This window comes from Engystomops pustulosus, chromosome 7, assembly GCF_040894005.1.
Source record: "Engystomops pustulosus chromosome 7, aEngPut4.maternal, whole genome shotgun sequence".
Classification (NCBI taxonomy): domain Eukaryota; kingdom Metazoa; phylum Chordata; class Amphibia; order Anura; family Leptodactylidae; genus Engystomops; species Engystomops pustulosus.
In genome coordinates, this window is record NC_092417.1 from 170,902,313 (window position 1) to 170,922,666 (window position 20,354).

The window sequence follows — 20,354 nt, forward strand, 5'->3', positions numbered from 1 at the left end:
ATCTATCTATTTATCTATCTATCTATCTCATATCTATCTATCTATCTATCTATCTATCTCATATCTATCTATCTATCTATCTATCTATCTATCTATCTCATATCTATCTATCTATCTATCTATCTATCGCCTATCTATCTATCTATCTCATATCTATCTCCTATGTATCTATCTCATATCTATCTATCTATCTATCTATCTCCTATCTATCTATCTATCTATCTATCTATCTATCTATCTATCTATCTATCTATCTATCTATCTAGCTCATATGTATCTATCTATCGCCTATCTATCTATCTATCTATCTCTCTCCTATCTATCTATCTATCTATCTATCTATCTATCTATCTCATATCTATCTATCTCCTATCTATCTATCTATCTATCTATCTATCTATCTCCTGCCTCCTATACACTTGGTAATAATGTTGGACACTCTGCACTAGTCTTGGAGCTTGTGTGTTGGTATAAGGTTATTATAACCAGTGTAATATGCTGTTCCCCCCTCTATGCAGGGAGCTTTGGGTTAGTGTGGTACGTCTTCTGGATCCTGGTGTCCTACGAGAGCCCGGCCACACACCCCACCATCTCAGCCGAGGAGCGCACTTACATAGAGGAGAGCATTGGCGAGAGCGCCAACCTTATGGGTGCACTAGAAGTAAGACATTACTGCTGTATCAGTATGTGCAGGGTCAAGGGATGTATTGTCACATTTAAAGGGGAACTCCACTTTTCAAACCCATGTATCAAGTTCCACATCCTCTGCGGTTGGGGGATATTGGTTGGTATTGGCCAGATCGGTAGGTTGGGGGTGGGTTGTCAGACCAAGATAAAGCCATGTTACTCCGTGTTCTCTATAGCTGAACATTGTCATTTATTTTATACTAATTTATCTTTATGACCTTTGAGGATAAGTATTTCTGATACAAAGCTCCAAATCCCCTGCATAGATATGGAGGTCACTGATAATATTTTGGTCGCCTGCTGCCACCACTAGGGGGAGCTTACTATATATATACATAGAGATCCATATGCACTACATTCTAGAGTTCCCCCTAGTGGTCACTGCAGGTAGTTACAATGTTTCCTGTACGTGTCTGTTGAGGATTTGGAGTTTTGTATCTTTAAGACAACGCAGTGACCTACAGCTCAGCTGCTCCCCAAAGAGGACGTATCCCCACCCCTTTAAATAGTAAGGATTCACTAAAGCTTGTACTCACACGTACCTGGTGGGTCCATCGTCCTCCTTCACTCCTCCTCGTAATTGTCCATCAACAAGTAATTTCCTTGCAATCAACAACTGATTTGTTTCCTTCCAGAAATTCAAGACTCCTTGGAGGAAATTCTTTACCTCGATGCCAGTCTATGCAATCATAGTTGCAAATTTCTGCCGGAGTTGGACCTTCTACCTCCTGCTCATCAGCCAGCCGGCGTACTTCGAGGAGGTGTTCGGGTTTGAGATTAGCAAGGTGCGAGGATTTCCGTATTTATGTGGCAAGAGGTGACATAAACTCAGATTCTGTACATATATATACACTGTATATACAAGAAGGAACCCGTCAGCAGGTGGGATCATACAGACCACAGCCATTGTTATGTATTTTCCTTAGAGAGATGTGTAATCAGACTTTGTGTATGATGTTAGTAGCAGCAGGACTGTGTAATACGGATTTAGGATTGTAGCTTCTCCTAGTACAATTGGGATGTGTCCTCACACTGGTGTGTTCTTGGCTCTCTGCAGCGAGTTTTGCATATTCTACCTGAAGAGATGTAAAATCAGACTTTGTGTATGATGTTAGTAGCAGCAGGACTGTGTAATATGGATTTATACTCTAGGATTGTAGTTTCTCCTAGTACAATTGGGATGTGTCCTCACACTGCTTTGCTCTTAGCTCTTTGCAGCGAGTTTTGCATATTCTACCTGGAGAGATGTAAAATCAGACTTTGTCTATGATGTTAGTAGCAGCAGGACTGTGTAATATGGATTTATACTCTTGGATTGTAGTTTCTCCTAGTACAATTGGGATGTGTCCTCACACTGCTGTGTTCTTGGCTCTCTGCAGAGTTTTGCATATTCTACCTGGAGAGATGTAAAATCAGACTTTAGCAGCAGGACTGTGTAGTATGGATTTATACTCTAGGATTGTAGTTTCTCCTAGTACAATTGGGATGTGTCCTCACACTGCTGTGCTCTTAGTTCTCTGCAGCGAGTTTTGCATATTCTACCTGGAGAGATGTAAAATCAGACTTTGTCTATGATGTTAGTAGCAGCAGGACTGTATAATATGGATTTATACTCTAGGATTGTAGCTTCTTCTAGTACAATTGGGATGTGTCCTCACACTGCTGTGTTCTTGGCTCTCTGCAGCGAGTTTTGCATATTCTACCTGGAGAGATGTAAAATCAGACTTTTGTGTATTTTGTGACTAGCAGCAGGACTGTGAAATAAAGATTTTAATTCCAGGATTGAAGCTTCTCACACTGCTGTGCTTTTTGCTCTCTGCATCAAGTGTTGGGTATTGTACCTGGGGAGATGTGTAATCAGACCTTTGTGTATGTTGTTAGTAGCAGCAGGACTATGAAAATTGATTTATTTGCCAAGATTGTAGCTTATCTAAGTGCACTTGGGAAGAGTCCTCACACTGCTGTGCTCTTTGCTTTCTGCAGCCAGTGTTGAGTATTCTAGCTGAAGAGCTGTGTAATTATACCTCTGTGTATGTTCTTTGTTCTATGTAGCAGCAAGACTGTGAAAATGGGTTTAAATCCCAGGATTGTAGCTTCTCAAGTACAATTGGGATTTGTCCTCACACTGCTGTGCTCTTTTCCCTTGCAGCCAAGGTTGCGTATTGTACCTGGAGAGCTAAGTAATCATAACTTTGTGTATGTTGTTTGCAGTAACAGGACTGTGAAAATGAATTTATATTCCAAGATTGTTGCTTAAAAAGTACACTTGATACTGAGGGAGTGTCCTCTTTTGTCATATTGCTGTGCTCTTTGTCCTCAGCAGCTAGTTTTGAGTATTGTACTTTTGAGTAATTTGTAATTATGTATGTTGTTAGTAGCAGCAGGACTGTGAAATATGGATTTCTATTCTAGGATTGAGACTACTCCAAGTGCATGGGGCCCTCACACTGCTGTGCTCTGTGTTCTCTGCGGCCAGTTTAGGTATTGTCCTTGGAGAGATATGTAGTTAGACCTTTGTGCATGTTGTTAGTAGAAGCAGGACTGTGAAATATGGATTTCTAATCTAGGATTGTATCTTCTCCAAGCACATGGGACCCTCACACTGCTGTGCTCTGTGTTCTTTGCAGCCAGGTTAGGTATTGTCCTCGGATAGATGTGTAATCATACCTTGTGCATGTTGTTAGTAGCTTATGGACTGTAAAATGCCTCTCATTAATACCTGCTGCTGCTAGTAACAACACACACAAAGGTCTGATTACACATCTCTCCAGGTACAATACCCAACATTGGCTGCAGAGAGCACAGAGCACAGCAGTGTGAGGACATGTCCAAATTGTGCTTGGAGAAGCTACAATCCTGGAATATAAATCCATATTTCACAGTCCTGCTGCTACTAACATCATACACAAAGGTCTGATTACACATCTTTCCAGGGACAATACCTGACACTGGCTGCAGTTTGTATGGACGCACCTGCTGACAGGTTCCCTTTAAATGAGTGGCCCAGGATTAGAAAAACAATAACGACTTTGAGCATCACCCAGAACCATGGGACCAGTTCAGCAGCTCTGCTCCGCTGATGTGAATGGGTTAGGGCTCTGACGCCTCACTCAGCTCGTGAGCGATGCCTGGGGCTTCTCTAGTCCTGTGTGATCCCTCTAGATAATCTATGCCGATACTTTTCATGTATTTCTGTGTCAGGTGGGAATGTTGTCTGCTGTGCCACATCTAGTGATGACCATCATTGTGCCCATCGGGGGGCAGATCGCTGATTATCTACGAAGTAAAAATATTCTTTCTACAACGACTGTTCGGAAAATCATGAACTGTGGAGGTCAGTAACAAAGGTGCTGGAAATACACTAGTGCTGCACTCACTATTCTGCTACTGGTGCAGTCACTGTGTACATAAATGACATTACTTATCCTGTACTGATCCTGAGTTACATCCTGTATTATACTCCAGAGCTGCACTCACTATTCTGCTGCTGGTGCAGTCACTGTGTACTTACATGACATTACTTATCCTGTACTGATCCTGAGTTACATCCTGTATTATACACCAGAGCTGCACTCACTATTCTGCTGGTGCAGTCACTGTGTACATACATGACATTACTTATCCTGTACTGATCCTGAGTTACATCCTGTATTATACTCCAGAACTGTACTCACTATTCTGCTGCTGGTGCAGTCACTGTGTACATACATGACATTACTTATCCTGTACTGATCCTGAGTTACATCCTGTAAATCTTTTATTTTATATAAAAGTGAAAAACATAACAATAATAAACATAAATAAAGCCATAACTTCTGGCAAAAGAATTACAAAAGAACAAATATAAACGAAAATAAACTTACAAAACCTCCTGGCCCAGCCACACACACCACACACTCAGCATGAAAACAAACAAAACCTTCACCCAGTCCCACCACCTAATTTTTTTTTTTTTTTTTTTTTTATATCGAAATACACAGCAAAATACACATAAATAAATAAACACAGAAATAACAATGAATATAACGGAAATAACATTAACATTAAATAACAATAAATATAACTAACTAAATCCCACGCCCATCACCCTCCCACCCAGACACTGGTCTAACGTCCAAAGTTCGCGTTATATAGTCCAGACCAGTGCCCAGGATCGTATAGTCCAAGTCCCGTCCACCCCCCTCCCAACCTAACACCCTAACACCAAAACCCCAAAACCAACCAACCTATATACACACACAAGAACTATAACTACATATAACACAAGATACAAACACATTAAACATACCAACATATATCAAAACCACATAAAGCCCAGGTTCGGCGCCTGCAAGCCCAACATCACTATAACCTCAGATACAAAACAAAAATCTACAGTGCAGCATCAGCCCAACACCAGGAGAGGAGATGACAGACTAAGGGACACTAAAGGAGAACCCCCTCCAAAGGAGAGAGGCCCTCCCTGTGCCCCGCCTCTCATACTCCAGAGAGCGCACCTTCACCAGGTCACCCAGAATGTTCCTAACCACCTCATCCACCGGGAGGATTTTACGCTGCGTCGACACTAAACACCGTGCGTTCCACGTGTGGTACCTGACCACTAGACTGACTAGGAATAACGTGCAGCGGTCCCGGCCACCCAGGCCTCTGAATGCTCCATAGGCCCACTCCGCATAGGAGAGACCGGCCAACCCGGGCCAATGGATGGAAGCGCCCACCCGGTTGTACACCTCTGTGTTAAAGGGGCACTGAAGCAGGAAGTGGTCCATGCTCTCCAGCAGGCCACCGCACTCCTCCCGGGGACAACCCCTTTCCTCAGAGCTCCTACACTTCAGATTGTCCCTCACACACAGCTTTCCATGGAAGCAGCGCCAAGTCAAGTCCCAAAACTTCAAGGGGATCCGGATAGAATTCAATAAACTCAAACCCACCCCCAGATCCCGACTTGGGCAATCCCTGAGGGCCAGAGGCTTCTGGAAATGGGTCAACAGAACCCTCTTGTCAAGGAGTTTCCTCGACATGGTCCTGATCTCCCACATTCCCAGACCCCACCGGCGAATCACCTTCAGAACCGGGGTAGCGTAAGCCGGAAGATGCCCATGCGGTGTACGGAGATCCTTCACTCGCCCTCCTGTCTCCCATTCCTGGAAGAAAGGCCGAAACCATCCCCTGCAGGAGTATACCCACGGAGAAGCCCTCTCTTTCCAGAGGTTTGCTACATTGATCTTAAGAAAGGTATTCACTAGGAACACCACAGGGTTGACCATACACAACCCTCCTTGTCTTCTCGTGCGGTAAGTAACCTCCCTCTTGATTAGGTTCAGCCTATTCCCCCATAACAGCTGGAAGAACAGACTGTAGACCCGAGTCCAGAGGGGTTCTGGCAACATGCACACACTGCCCAGATATATCAGCAATGGGAGCAGGTAAGTTTTAATCAAGTTCACCCTTTCCCTGAGGGTCAAAGACCAACCCTTCCACTGGTCCACCTTCTGGGCGGCGATCTTAAGCCTGCCGTCCCAGTTTTGCATGGGGTAATCCCCCTGGCCAAATTCGATGCCGAGAACTTTGGCAGAGTCCTGGGGCCCTGGAAGAGTGTCCGGGAGATCAAAGCCTGGATCCCCCTCTCCCAGCCAGAGACTCTCACACTTATCCCGGTTGATCTTGGACCCAGAAGCCTCTGAGTAGCGGTCAACCTCTGACATCACCCATTGCGCCTCCCCTCCCGAGGACACAAAAACGGTGACATCATCAGCATACGCTACCACCCTTAGAGTGGCTTCCGGTGCTGCCCGATCCATCCCGACTCCCACCAACGGCCCACGATCAACCCTCCTAAGGAATGGGTCAATTGCGAACACGTATAGAAGTGGGCTCAGAGGACAACCCTGGCGAACACCAGACCCAACCTCAAAAGAGCGGCCAATCCAACCGTTCACAAGCGGGAAACTCTCTGCCCCTGCGTACAAAACCTTTAGCCAATTGACAAACTCCCCCGGCAGGCCATACCTCAGAAGGACAGACCAGAGGTACTCGTGGTTAACCCGATCAAACGCTTTTGCCTGATCCAAGGACAGCAAGTACCCCTTCCAGTTACCAGCCCTGCCCTGCTCCACTGCCTCCCGGACACAAAGCACAGCACTAAATGTACTGCGGCCTGGAACAGAGCAGTGCTGGGTCCCCGAAAGGAGCCGGGGCGCAAACTGCACCAGCCGATTAAACAGCACCTTTGCCAAAACCTTTCTGTCCGCATTGAGAAGCGCTATGGGACGCCAGTTCTCAATACGAGATCGGTCCTTACCCTTTGACAGAATGATCAGGGCAGACCTCCTCATTGACTTCGGCAGAGCGCCCGAGGAAAGACACTCATTGAATACCTCAGTCAAGAGGGGAACCAAGGCGTCCTTAAAGGTCTTATAAAACTCAGATGTTAAGCCATCCGGACCCGGCGATTTCTTGAGGGCGAGCCCTTCAATCGCCCGGCTGACTTCCTCTTCCCTGATCATCTCTGTCAAAACATCAAGAGAGGGGTCTACTCCTGGCTCAGGGACAGTTTCAGCCAGGAAAGCCGACATCACATCCCGATCTAGATCCTTCCTGCCCAAGAGGTGCGAGTAGAAGGATCTGACGACCTCCAGAATCCCTGATCTGGACCTTTTCAGGGATCCCGTACTGTCAACCAGTCCCGTGACAACTTTACCATTCACTGACATCTTGCAGTTTCTGTAAGGGTCGGGCGAGCGGTATTTCCCGTAATCCCTCTCAAAAACCAAAGATGCGTGTCTATCGTACTGACACCTCTTCAGCAAGGATTTCACTCTGGAGATGTCCTCACGACTACCTCCAGTCGAGACGAGATGCTCGAGTTTCCTCCTCAGGCCCTGATACAGGCGGTACCTGTCCAGGCTCCTGAGGCTCGAGAGCTGGCGGAAGAATCTCGCCACCCTTTTCTTGAGCATCTCCCACCACTCTGACTTACTGCTACAAAGGCCCAGCAATGGTACCTGGCTCTGAAGAAAGTCCTCAAAGGATTGTCTGATCTCCGCTTCCTCCAGGAGAGACGAATTGAGCTTCCAGTAGCCTCTTCCCATCCGGGGGGTCTCTGTAACATTCAGAGAAAACAAAATTAGACAGTGGTCGGAGAACTCCACCTCAACAACGGACACTGCTGAAGAAATGGCTTCCTCCTTTAAATAAAACCTGTCTATTCTAGACCTGCAGCTACCCCTATAATAGGTGAACCCCGCGTGGCCTGGGGTGTGCCGGATGTGGACATCCACCAGGCGAGCCTCACTGGCTATGCTATTAAGAGCGACGCTATCATAAGTCAGCTTGTCTCTGGAACCTCCCCTATCCTGGGACCTCGTGACAGCATTGAAGTCCCCTCCAAAGACCACCTGCCGACTTGTAAAAAGGTAGGGCTTGATCCTCATAAAGAGACACTTCCTGTCCCACTTGGACTGGGGACCATAGATGTTAATTAGGCGCAGTTCTTGTCCCTTCATGAGGACATCCAGGATCAGGCACCTCCCCATTTCTAACTCAATAACTCGTCGGCATTCTACCGGCGCGGTAAAAAGGACCGCCACCCCGCTATACGGCTCAGCCGCAAGAGACCAATAGGAAGGCCCGTGTCTCCATTCCCTCTTAGCTTTAAACACGGCCGCCAAATCTGGCAGCCTGGTCTCCTGCAAAAATAAAATGTCGGCTTCAACACGGCCGAGAAAATCAAAGGCCGCAAATCTAGCCGCATCAGACTTAATGCTGGCGACATTAATGGACGCCAGCGTCAACGGAGTGGGTGCCGCCATCATGAGTGATTGAGTTAGACGGCTTTTTTCTTACTGCCTCCCTTCCCTCTACTGTCCTCTGAGGATGATCCCTTTTCCCTTTTACCTTCAGAATTGGGGCAGCTTCTCTTTAATGAGATTGTGGTGTCCATATTATTACTGGCCCCCAAGGACCCACCCGGACCACCCTCTCCTTCGTCCTTGTCTCCTGACTCTGAGTCAGTCTCCCACTCTGAGGACCCAGCTTCCCCAGAGGATAGAGACTCGGCGCCCCCTGCAGGCTGCTCCGCCGCCACCTCCAGAACCCCACCCTCAGCCTCTCTTCCCGAGGAGGCGATCTCATCGAGGGTGAGGAACCGGTTGGAAAGCTCAACCAGAGGGGAGGAAGTTTTCCCTTCCTTAGGTACCTTAGATACGCCGCGTTTTTTCTTTTTCTGCTTGCGCTTATTTTCTAGCCAAATCCTGTTATCCTCATCCATACTCTCATAATGGGAGGACGTGGAGGACATGGCACCTTTCTCGCGCTCCATCCTCCTGACCTCCTCATCCAACTCATCATCCCTCAGGGCCTCAGTAGCATGACCAGCCTCTGAGGAAGGACCAAGGGTCACCCCAGCAACCTGAGGCTTCCCCAGGTCTCTCCCTTTTTGTCTGGCCTCAAGCCGCCTCAACTGAGAAGGTGACTTATTCTTGCTTTTCTTCACAGGCCCCTTAGCTCCTCCACCTCTGCTGGTACCTTCCCCAGCAGAAGCAACCTCATGGCTCTCCTCCACTGGGGTCACAACCGCATTGGCAAAGGAGCGAGGACAACGGCTGAAAGGGTGACCGAGCTCACCACACAGGTTACACCTAATGTCCTTACAGGATGCAGCGAGATGACCTAGCCCACCACACAAAGCGCACTTCTGCACTTGGCAGCTGGCGCTAAAGTGTGTGGGGTCACCGCACCTGTGACAGACCTTCGGCTGCCCCTGGTAGAAAATCAGGATTCTGTCTCGCCCAAGAAAGGCTGAAGAGGGAATGTGGGCGACTGTGCCGCCTGAACACTTCAACTTCATCATGAAGGTCCAGGCTCCAGACCAAATGCCAAATTCATCGCGGTTTTTCTGAGGTACCTGTACAACCTCACCATAACGACTTAGCCAAGTCATGATGTCCATGCAAGAAAGTGACTCGTTACGGGTCAAAACGGTCACCTTCTTGACTGCGTTTTGGCGAGACACTGCTTGCACAGCAAAGTCTCGCCATGCGGGCTCGTTCTTTGCCAGCTCATAATTCGACCAGAAGAGCTCTAAGCCCTCCGGCCGAACAAAGCTGACATCGAACTCCGGAGTACCATAAGGATGTATCAGGGCAAAGATGTCACTAGCCCTGAAGTTCATCTTCAGGAGGAGCTCCACCACCCTTGACCTGGGTGGGCATGCGTCACTGCCCCTCCAGCGAAGACGAACCACATTCCTACGGGCAGCTCCGGGCCCAGTTGTGGGTAAAGACCATACAGTCTCTCCCCCCCTTTTCTCTTGGAAGGCTGCCAGGCCATGCCTGTCTGTCCAGAAGGACAGATCAACCTCTCTCCCCTCTACAGTGATTGACTTTTCCCCTCTCCTGAGAGCCTCCAGAAGACGCCTTTGCAAAACGCTGTTCCCAGAGCCAGGAGACAAGGAGTTAACCCCACTTGCCCCAGCGGTGACACTCGCATAGCTCCTTATGGGAGCGGCCACCACTGGGGGTGCAGATGGTCCAGCACTCACACCAGGATCCCCCTCAGCGCCATTCACCACCCCAACATTCACCACACTATGTGCATTACTGCCTCGCTTCCTTGCATCACTCACACCAGCTGGGCCAGGAGGACCTGGGGTTGCCTCGGCGTCACTGGGCACTGGGGGTAGAGCCACCTCCATAGCTGATACAGCCTGAGAAGAGGCAGCTCCAACCCCGATCTTATTTGTGCCCTCTGCCTCATTGGCATTAACCCCTTGTTGTCCAGCAGTTTTTATGATGTTTGAGCATCGCTGCTCGATTGGTGGTAGAGGCCTCTTGTCCTTACAGACTCCAGACAGTTTTTTTGCCCCTTTTATGTCTTCAGAGTTTGATGCACCAATACAGAATAATACTTTTCCTGCGCTTTTCTCTGCAGGCTGCACGGGATGTTTGGGAGGCGCCGCACTACAAGCCCCAGCAGCCCCATCACGCTGCCGCTGCTCACCAGAGCAAGCAACAGCGCTAAGGGCCACAGGAGCCACCGCCACTGCCCCTGGCACAGGGCCACCCCCCCCTCCCACTAGGGGGCAGCGCACAGTACCAGGACTTGCTGGATCGCCCTCACTGTCCGGCCTTTCGGCCGATGCCTTCCCTGCACCATCCTTGCTACTGCAAACAAGGCTGGTGCTCTGCGCCATGATGGAACGTGGCTTTGCACTCTCCCCGCACCCTGGCACCGAGTCCACTGCAGGATTCGTGCTGGGCTGGGTAACGGGGCCTACACGACAGGCTGGCACTGCTGCCCGCCCGGAGGGAACAGGGAGGGGACGAAACACCAGATTCACCTCCTGAGACGCCTTGGTCTTCCTGGCTCTCTTCTTTCTCTTTAGGTCGTCATCTGGCATATCATCGCCGAAGGAAAAGTTCTGGAGGTGAACTGGGGACTCAAGCTGACGGATCTGAGCCATTAGCGCCCCCCCCTGGCCGCTGTCATCACTTTCCTCCTCCAGGTTGGCAGAGCCGCAGCCTGATGGTAATGGCGCTTGCTCCGCAGGCAGCCTGTCGTGCGAGGCCTGCTGGTGTTGGTGCAGGCCACCAGACGGACATGGCAGGTCTTCCTCATCCTCCTCATCATCGCCATCATCCGCCTGGATCTCAAGCCCCTTTTGCTTTCTTAACTGCTCCTGGCGCATTTCCTCAAACCGGGCGTCGTTTTCCAACTTTTCGCGGAACGGACCGCTGTGCTCGCGGATTAGATGTCGCTTCTCCTGCAGAGCGGTGACCTCGGCTTTTAGTCTGTCTATGGTGGTAAGTAGATCAGACTTTTTCTTTCTCTGCGTAGCCACCCCCGCTAGGGCCAAGGTCTCCCTTATCTCCTCCTGGAGCCTCCTCAGCGCTTTTCCGGCTTCCTCGTACTCACGGAGGTGCTCAGCAATCCGGGAGCCATAGATGGTAGCAGACTCCCGGGCCTTAAGATCACCCCATGCCTTTTGCACACCTCCGTGAGCACCCAGCTTTTCAGCTGAACCACCCAGCTTTCCCGCACAGTCACTCAGCTTTCCAGGAGGAGCACTCAGGCTGATGTTACTTGCCTTGATCTTCTGTGATCTGGAGACCTTGCAGCTTCCCTGGGTCTTGGGGGTGGCAGCCGAGGTCACATCGCTGCGTCCTTGGCTCCGGGCAGATCTTCTTACCCCCTCCGCTTTGGCCGGCAACTGGCTTCTCCTGCCCCCCGCCGGCCTGGTCCGGGAGGCAGAAGCCTGGGATTTTCCTGGCTCACTCATCCCACAGAACCCACTCCCTCCCTGGGGAGGAGAGAGCAGGCCTGGGTGGATTGATCTTCCTCCAGGTGGTGCAGGAGCTCAGTCACAGAGAACCACACCCGTCAGCAGTTCACAGCGGAATGAGCCAGCACAAACTATTCTGCTGCTGGTGCAGTCACTGTGTACATACATGACATTACTTATCCTGTACTGATCCTGAGTTACATCCTGTATTATACCCCAGAGCTGCACTCACTATTCTGCTGCTGGTGCAGTCACTGTGTACATACATGACATTACTTATCCTGTACTGATCCTGAGTTACATCCTGTATTATACCCCAGAGCTGCACTCACTATTCTGCTGGTGCAGTCACTGTGTACATACATGACATTACTTATCCTGTACTGATCCTGAGTTACATCCTGTATTATACTCCAGAACTGTACTCACTATTCTGCTGCTGGTGCAGTCACTGTGTACATACATGACATTACTTATCCTGTACTGATCCTGAGTTACATCCTGTATTATACTCCAGAGCTGCAATCACTATTCTGCTGGTGGTGCAGTCACTGTGTACATACATGACATTACTTATCCTGTACTGATCCTGAGTTACATTCTGTATTATACTCCAGAGCTGCACTCACTATTCTGCTGCTGGTGCAGTCACTGTGTACATACATGACATTACTTATCCTGTACTGATCCTGAGTTACATCCTGTATTATACTCCAGAGCTGCACTCACTATTCTGCTGCTGGTGCAGTCACTGTGTACATACATGACATTACTTATCCTGTACTGATCCTGAGTTACATCCTGTATTATACCCCAGAGCTGCACTCACTATTCTGCTGCTGGTGCAGTCACTGTGTACATACATGACATTACTTATCCTGTACTGATCCTGAGTTACATCTTGTATTATACCCCAGAGCTGCACTCACTATTCTGCTGCTGGTGCAGTCACTGTGTACATACATGACATTACTTACCCTGTACTGATCCTGAGTTAATTACTGTATTATACTCCAGAGCTGCACTCACTATTCTGCTGCTGGTGCAGTCACTGTGTACATACATGACATTACTTATCCTGTACTGATCCTGAGTTACATCCTGTATTATACCCCAGAGCTGCACTCACTATTCTGCTGCTGGTGCAGTCACTGTGTACATACATGACATTACTTATCCTGTACTGATCCTGAGTTACATCCTGTATTATACCCCAGAGCTGCACTCACTATTCTGCTAGAGGAGTCACTGTCACTATGTACATACATGACATTACTTATCTTGTACTGATCTTGAGTTACATAGAAGATGCAAGTGATAACCTCGGTTTAACTGAATGAATATCTCCTTTCGTACTTTAGGTTTTGGAATGGAAGCAACCCTCCTCCTTGTGGTCGGCTACTCCCACAGTAAAGGGGTCGCCATCTCATTCCTTGTACTTGCTGTAGGTTTCAGTGGATTTGCCATTTCTGGTGAGAATGCTATATGATCCATTTATTCAGTTTATCTATTATGCAGAACAGCGCCTCTCTTGTGCATGGCTGCATCTGGTATAGCAACTAAATATGGACATCCCTCATTAAATTGGTCAACAAACATACAAATGGGTGAACTGAGTGTCATGGCCCCTTTATAAAGAGGTCGGAGATGTATACACCCCATTTATTAATATTCACATTGTAATTTTCGATGGAATTCTGATGAGATTTGTGACCTTGAGGCCGTGTAATGCTTGTTTACCTCTATGGTGAACGCCTTTCCTACCTCCCTCCATGAGTAATCGCCGAATAAATGTGTCTCATTTGCATTGGGTTGATATTCCAGGCAGGTGCAGGTGGATTTTAACTGAATAAATGTAAATTGGTTCTTTTTCTTCCTGGATTTTTTAGAATTCTTTTTAAAGGAGAACAATCTTTTTGTGGGTTCTTCTCTAAAAAGTGAAAATAAAAAGTTTTTTGTCACCTTTGTCTCAATATAAGCCCTCAACCAATCATTGGTTTCAGTGATGACCTCTCGAATCCACTGATTGGCTGAGCAGGCATTTCCTGTGTGCTGAAACGGGAACAGGAAGTAGAAACGGGAACAGGAAGTAGAAGCCAACAAGGCCACAGTAGTTTCGGATTTGAATTTTTAAGGTGATTATTGCGTCTTTGATGGTTTTTATCCAATTGTTGGTCCCTTGGACAACTTCTCTTGCCTTCTTGGACGACTTCTCATGTTTTTCCTTACGTAATTTGTTTTCCTTATGTGTCATTGACAGGTTTCAACGTCAACCACCTAGATATCGCTCCTCGTTACGCCAGTATTCTGATGGGGATTTCTAACGGCGTTGGTACCCTGTCTGGCATGGTGTGCCCACTGATTGTCGGAGCTATGACTAAGAACAAAGTACGTTCCGATGAAAGATTTCTTGAGTTTTTTTATTGCCGTTCTTGTGTTCTTTGGAAAGAATCAGAACGAGACCTTAGAAAAGCCTTCAGGCTCGTCGGTTATAAATAGCAGCCTGAATCCGAGCCCCCGATCCTTGTGTGACCAGGGAGTCATAAGGTTTTAATTAACTGAGAAGGAATCATGCTGAGCGTGGAGAAACACGGATCAGCAGCCAAGGCTTATTAGAAGTTACGTAACTGTCATCTGCAGAACCATGAATGAGAGAGGGAGGTCGGAGCCAAGACGCTCGTAGAGTCGGAGATCTCCCATTAATTGGCATGATTTTCTCTCGACTTCCAGACCGGTAGAGTCAGGTCACCGTCACCCAATTCTTCTGATTTCCTCTGGACTGCCCAGCAATCTGCAGGTCTATAATTACTTTGCCGGTCCTGTGCCTGACACTTGGTACTAAGTGGGTACAAGAAGCCACACTACCCCGACCAAGGCATTTAGAGACAGGACTAGGTGAGATGACTCAACCTTCATCCCAGAAGACCATGAATCTCCATAGAGTTGATATTGGTAAAATATAAATTTGGATGTGATGGATGTTTTTGAGTGTTTTTGGATTGTTATGATGGATTTGTCCTTGACAACCAAGGTCATAGTTTTCTAGAATTATATGAGGACTCATGGAAAGATTATCCAATACTCCAAGAATCCAACCACATCTTCTTATCTATAACATAGGGTTGATCGTAGTGCAATTTTTGAGGTCAGAGGTGGATTATTTTTTAAAATTCTTGGGTAAAAATGAAAATTTTTTATTTCTTATAATACTGTAATTTGTCTATCGTTAGACAGTGTACATCTCAATATTATAATCTTTATATCAATAGTGGACAATCTTCCTCAACAGAGTCCCCAGCCCCAACCATAAGAAATGTGGCATCGACCACAATTATAGAAGATGTATCCTCTACTGTTGGAGACTTTTCAACCTCCATTATTTAATATGTGGCCTCCTCCACTACATGAGACAATGGGGCTCATTTACTAAGGGCTCTGCGGCCGCACTTTCGTCAGGTTTCCTGAATTTTTCTGTTATGCGCCGAATTCCGCCAGGATTTTTGCACACGCGATCGGAATTTGGCGCAATCGAGCCCCATTGGGGCACATTTACTTGCCCGGTCCAGTTGCCATCCAGTGGTGCGTTCTCCGACGAGGATTCGGGTCTCCCGGGATTCACTAAGGTCCATGCACCCGATATCCTGCATGTGTCGCTGCTGTGCCAAGGTCCGCCGGAGTTCACCTGCTTCTTCCCGGTGCATGTAAACGCTGATCTTGCGACACAAATTCTTTTTTAAATTTTGCGGTTTTTCCCAATCCATCAGGTTGCCGAACGGCCCCCCGTTTCTGTCACGTGAAAGCCGGCAACCTGTCGTCGGGAAACCTGACAAAAGTGCGGCGTTCGGACCCTTAGTAAATGAGCCCCATTGTGTCATCTACTTGAGGCACATCCAGTATTGGAGGAATGGTATCACTATTGGAGACGTTGCATTCTTCAGTATTAGAGACATGGAATCCACGAGTGTTGGAGATGAAGCATCCTCCACTACCAGACACAAGGCATCCTCCACTATTGGAGACAAGGCATTCTCAAGTATTGGACCTGCAGCACCTTCAACCCTCTGGATATATAACATCCCAGTCACTATTGGACACAAGGCATCCAACCTCAGCTTTTGGAGATTTGGAATCCACAAGTGTTGGAGAAGATGTATCCTTCACTGTTGGAGACTCTTATATTAGATATGTGGCATACCTTATTTATGGTTATATGAGATACCCCACTCATTACTGGACACAAAGCATCTTCCACTAGTCAAGATTTGGCATTGTACTGTTTTGGAATCGTGGCTTTATTGGAGATGTTGCCTCCACCACTTTCAGAGATGTGGCTCAATTCATGTTTGGAGATGTAGCCTCCACCATAGTTGAGCACTTGGGCAGCTCTAAACAATGGCAGGATAAATAGTATTATGCAGGATTACACTTGAGTAGCACTTTGTAGGAGCTCTGCTCTTAAGCTAATGGATATTGGATATCTTCTAATTGGGCACATCTAAATCGATTATCAAAAGCAGTCGACCCCTTTAAGCTTCTGAGGTCTCAAAGCCCAAATATATTGAGTGATAATACTGATAAAAATAACTACTCAATAACTTTTGACCATTCTTCTTTCTTCCCCCCCAGACCCGTGAAGAATGGCAGTACGTCTTCCTGATAGCCGCTCTCGTTCATTACGGTGGAGTTATATTCTACGGTATTTTTGCCTCTGGTGAGAAACAACCATGGGCAGACCCCGAGCAGACCAGCGATGAGAAGTGTGGCTTCATCAATGAAGATGAACTAGCTGAAGAAACCGGGGACATTAGCCAGAATTACATCAATTACAGCAACACAAAGTCCTACGGTGCCACCACGCAGGTGAACAGCGGCTGGCCCAGCGGTTGGGAAAAGAGAGAAGAATTTGTACAAGAAGAAGGACAAGAGTCATATCATGACGCGAGTTACACCTCTTAACAATTCCAGCCGTAGATAGTTATTTTTCATAGTGTCCGTGATAAAAAATTCATTGTGGTGTTTGCACAAAGTGTTGGTCTGGATCATGTATAGCACACACACATACGTCAGGAGCAGATCATGCCGTGATAGTTGACTGATTATTTGCCAAGCTTCAAACCATCCATCCATGAAACCATCTGGATTTGAGTTTGCTGGACCGTTGCTACCAACGTTACCACTAATCCTATAGATGTAGTATCTCCGCTAGTCGTACAAAGCACAGTTAGACATAGCACATCGGAAACTTTGACCAAGTCCATTGCGTTTCAAGTACCAACAACCAGCCATAAACACACGTTGAGTCGATCCATGGAAGATGCCAAAACCACGCCACGTCTACTAGGCTTTGAGCCTCAAGAAGATCAATAGGAACCTGTAAATTTATAGATATTCCTCCCTACAAAAAAACTTTCAAGCTTCGATTCAACGGGTACATTGACGACAAAGATGAAATCCACCCAAGTTCATCTTGTATTGGCAAAGTTAAATGACTCAGGAAAAGTTTTCGGAATGGACTTGAAAAGTTTTTGACCATCAGAAGACAACCAGACCAGGACAAGACAATGTCTATGGGTTACCAGCTATTCGGGACCAAAAAGATTGCAACATTTTGTATAATTTCTCCTTTATTTACGTCATGACGATCAAATGATTGATATAGAAGATAATACAATATATCGGGGTGAGATGTACTGTATATCTAACACAAATGTGAATATTTTCCTCCTATAGATATATATATATATATATAATAGGTATTTTTGGCTTATAAACTATATGAAACATATCGGCACCTTCCTTCCTGAGTAGATACAATATCGGTGATTAGTTAGTCATCTACTTTATGGTGGGTCCTTGTCAAGATATATTAAATCTGGGAATAAATATTGAGAGTTTTACCTCTATAAATACATATCTAGATATTATATAGAGTTGGATTATAGGGTACAGTTGGGTTTCCTGGTGGGGGGTGTATAAACTATTTCAAAAAGTTGACCAAAAGTTGAGCGTTGTCTATGGATAGACCAGCATAGCTGCTACACTGACCTTAATTATTGATTTCAGTGCTTGCTTACCATTGGGCTATGTTTGACACTTAGTAAACCATATAGGTAACTGTTACAGATAGAAATGAACACTCACAACCCATCCAATCAATGCCAAAAATTTAGCATAAATAGCTTTTGGCCAAATGCTCCTCTGGCCAACAAAACTAAATTTAGGAGACCAGTGGAGAGAGATGGGAAGAACAAGTGTCTCCCTCGAGAACAAGGTTGAGTGTTGAAGGTCAACAAGCCCGATTCTTCCATTTTGTGTCAAGGAAAGTTTGAAGGCCCCATGGAGATAATTTATTTGGAAGGTCTCTCCAATATCCGAGGGTTGGGATGAATTTTCTCTGAGGAACCATTTATAATAGGTGGGAAGACAATAACCCGTAGGTATCTACTAGTTATCGATCATCAGTAGGATCCATCAAGTCTGCATGACCAATATATCTCTCCACCCCTTCACTCATCATCCAATAATTAGGGTTTTAGTGGTTGGACTGTTAGTTATAGATGAACTACTTATGGTCTTTTTTTATACTTTAGACTGAAGGGTCACATTAAGAGTCTCTCCGGTCCATTGGAATCAGTGGATGTAGAACTGGGGGCAGATATGAACATATTAACCTACGGCCATCAAAGTTCAACATACAGAATATTTTTTTTTATTTTTAGGCATTTTTTATAATGGAAATTAACAAATATCATTTATGTTCCAACCCATTTACCCGACCACCAAAATTCGGCAATAATTCAGTCCCACATCTCTTGAGATCTTTGCCAAGAATCAATGGAATGGGCATTGTATTGATTTATTCATTTTTTTAAAAAAATTATATTTATGTATTTATTATATTTTATTATAATTATTTATTCTTTTTTTTTTTTTTTTATTATATAAAAGTTTCTCTTGATGAGTGTTTTTCACCCTTTTATGATGCATTATGGGCTGAAAGGGGTTCTCCCATCCAAAGGGACAGACCATAAATGTCAGATCTGGGATTTGTATCTATCTTTAGAAGGGGGGCCCCAGGGCCACTATCAACCCTGGTGCCATGGCTGCTATGGATGAAGTGCTACCACACATTACTATAACAGCCAGCTAAATACAGGATGGGGGTCTTCCATTTGACCCTCCATAAATTAGCCAAAGCAGAAAGCAGCTATAAAGGAGGAGGACTTGGTATATCCAGGACAATGGACACCATGTAATGCTTCATTTCTCCAGTGGTGGCGCTGCAGGTTACACTTGTTCCCAGATTCCCCTACAGATCACAACTGATCGCTGCTAACTGAAGATCATCTCATTTATAAGGAAAAGTCTTAGTACAAAGTTTATAAAAAAGTTTGTTAAAAGTTGACGATTGTCACCCCCAATATATATTTGTCAGGGGCCTCGATATGTATAATAAAAAAAATATATTAAATTTAATTAACAAAATCTTAACCATAGAGTTTCATAGCAATTTATTTGCATCATTTTTAATTGACACCAAGCAATAACTTCCGTAAGAACTGCAGGATAACATTGAGTTAATAGCCTAGAGCTGGTGCTCGAGACCAAACGGTAATGCAACCCATTCCCGCCACGTGAGCCGTCCCATCATGCCGCTTTTTCCGTCACCGATTGGCGACGCTGTGTGTGTTAGTGAGCCCTTTATTCCGTCTGTTGTACCGTGTTTGTGATTGGAGGCCTCCCCCCCTCTCCCCCTTGCTACTGCAATATGGACCTTGAACTATTCCAAGGGCAAAAGTTAAAAAAAAAATGCAAAAATATTCAAGGCCTTGAAGATATCGGTAAAAAAAAATAAAATAAAACCATTTATTTTATTATTTCGTTTATTTTTGCTTCGTGCCTAAAAGTGCTGTGAAATGTGACCATGGCTTTCGCTGTGTTAATGAAAAGGTGGACAGTGTCACTTTTGTTGGTGCAAAAAGTGTTAATAAAATGCTATATTTATCTTTTTGTAAAAAAAAAAAATTCTATTGTTGGTTGTCTTTTGTTTTTTTGTGGTGGGGGATTTATGTTGTGTATATATGGAAATTTTACTTTATATTGCACCAATAAGACTTGATAGGTGGTGGATTACGAGATCTTAGAAAGGCTTAGAAAACTTTCTCAAGGTTTTCTTACTTTCCTGAGATGAAGTCTAAGGAACGTAACCTACATAGGACGTATAACTGCATGCCTGAAGATGGCGTGACTAGGCCCTGAGATAGACTTGACCAGATGAGGCCTGGGAACCGCAAGAGAATGGGGGTCATTTACTAAGGGCCCGATTTGCATTTTCCCGACGTGTTACCCGAATATTTCCGATTTGCGACCGATTTTCTCCGTATTG

At 46.0% G+C, this 20,354-nt stretch overlaps 1 protein-coding gene across 1 annotated transcript in view; it reads left to right on the plus strand.

Annotated features, from left to right (window-relative positions):
* SLC17A6 (solute carrier family 17 member 6) overlaps positions 1-19,977 on the plus strand; it is a 42,354-nt gene extending 22,377 nt beyond the window's left edge. Inside the window, exons 7-12 of the mRNA XM_072118946.1 lie at positions 519-661; positions 1,323-1,472; positions 3,889-4,021; positions 13,330-13,440; positions 14,229-14,356; positions 16,595-19,977. Of these exons, the coding sequence (XP_071975047.1) occupies positions 519-661; positions 1,323-1,472; positions 3,889-4,021; positions 13,330-13,440; positions 14,229-14,356; positions 16,595-16,924 (995 nt within the window). The 3' untranslated portion in view covers positions 16,925-19,977. The remainder of the gene's footprint in view (positions 1-518; positions 662-1,322; positions 1,473-3,888; positions 4,022-13,329; positions 13,441-14,228; positions 14,357-16,594) is intronic.
* Positions 19,978-20,354: the final 377 nt, after the last annotated feature.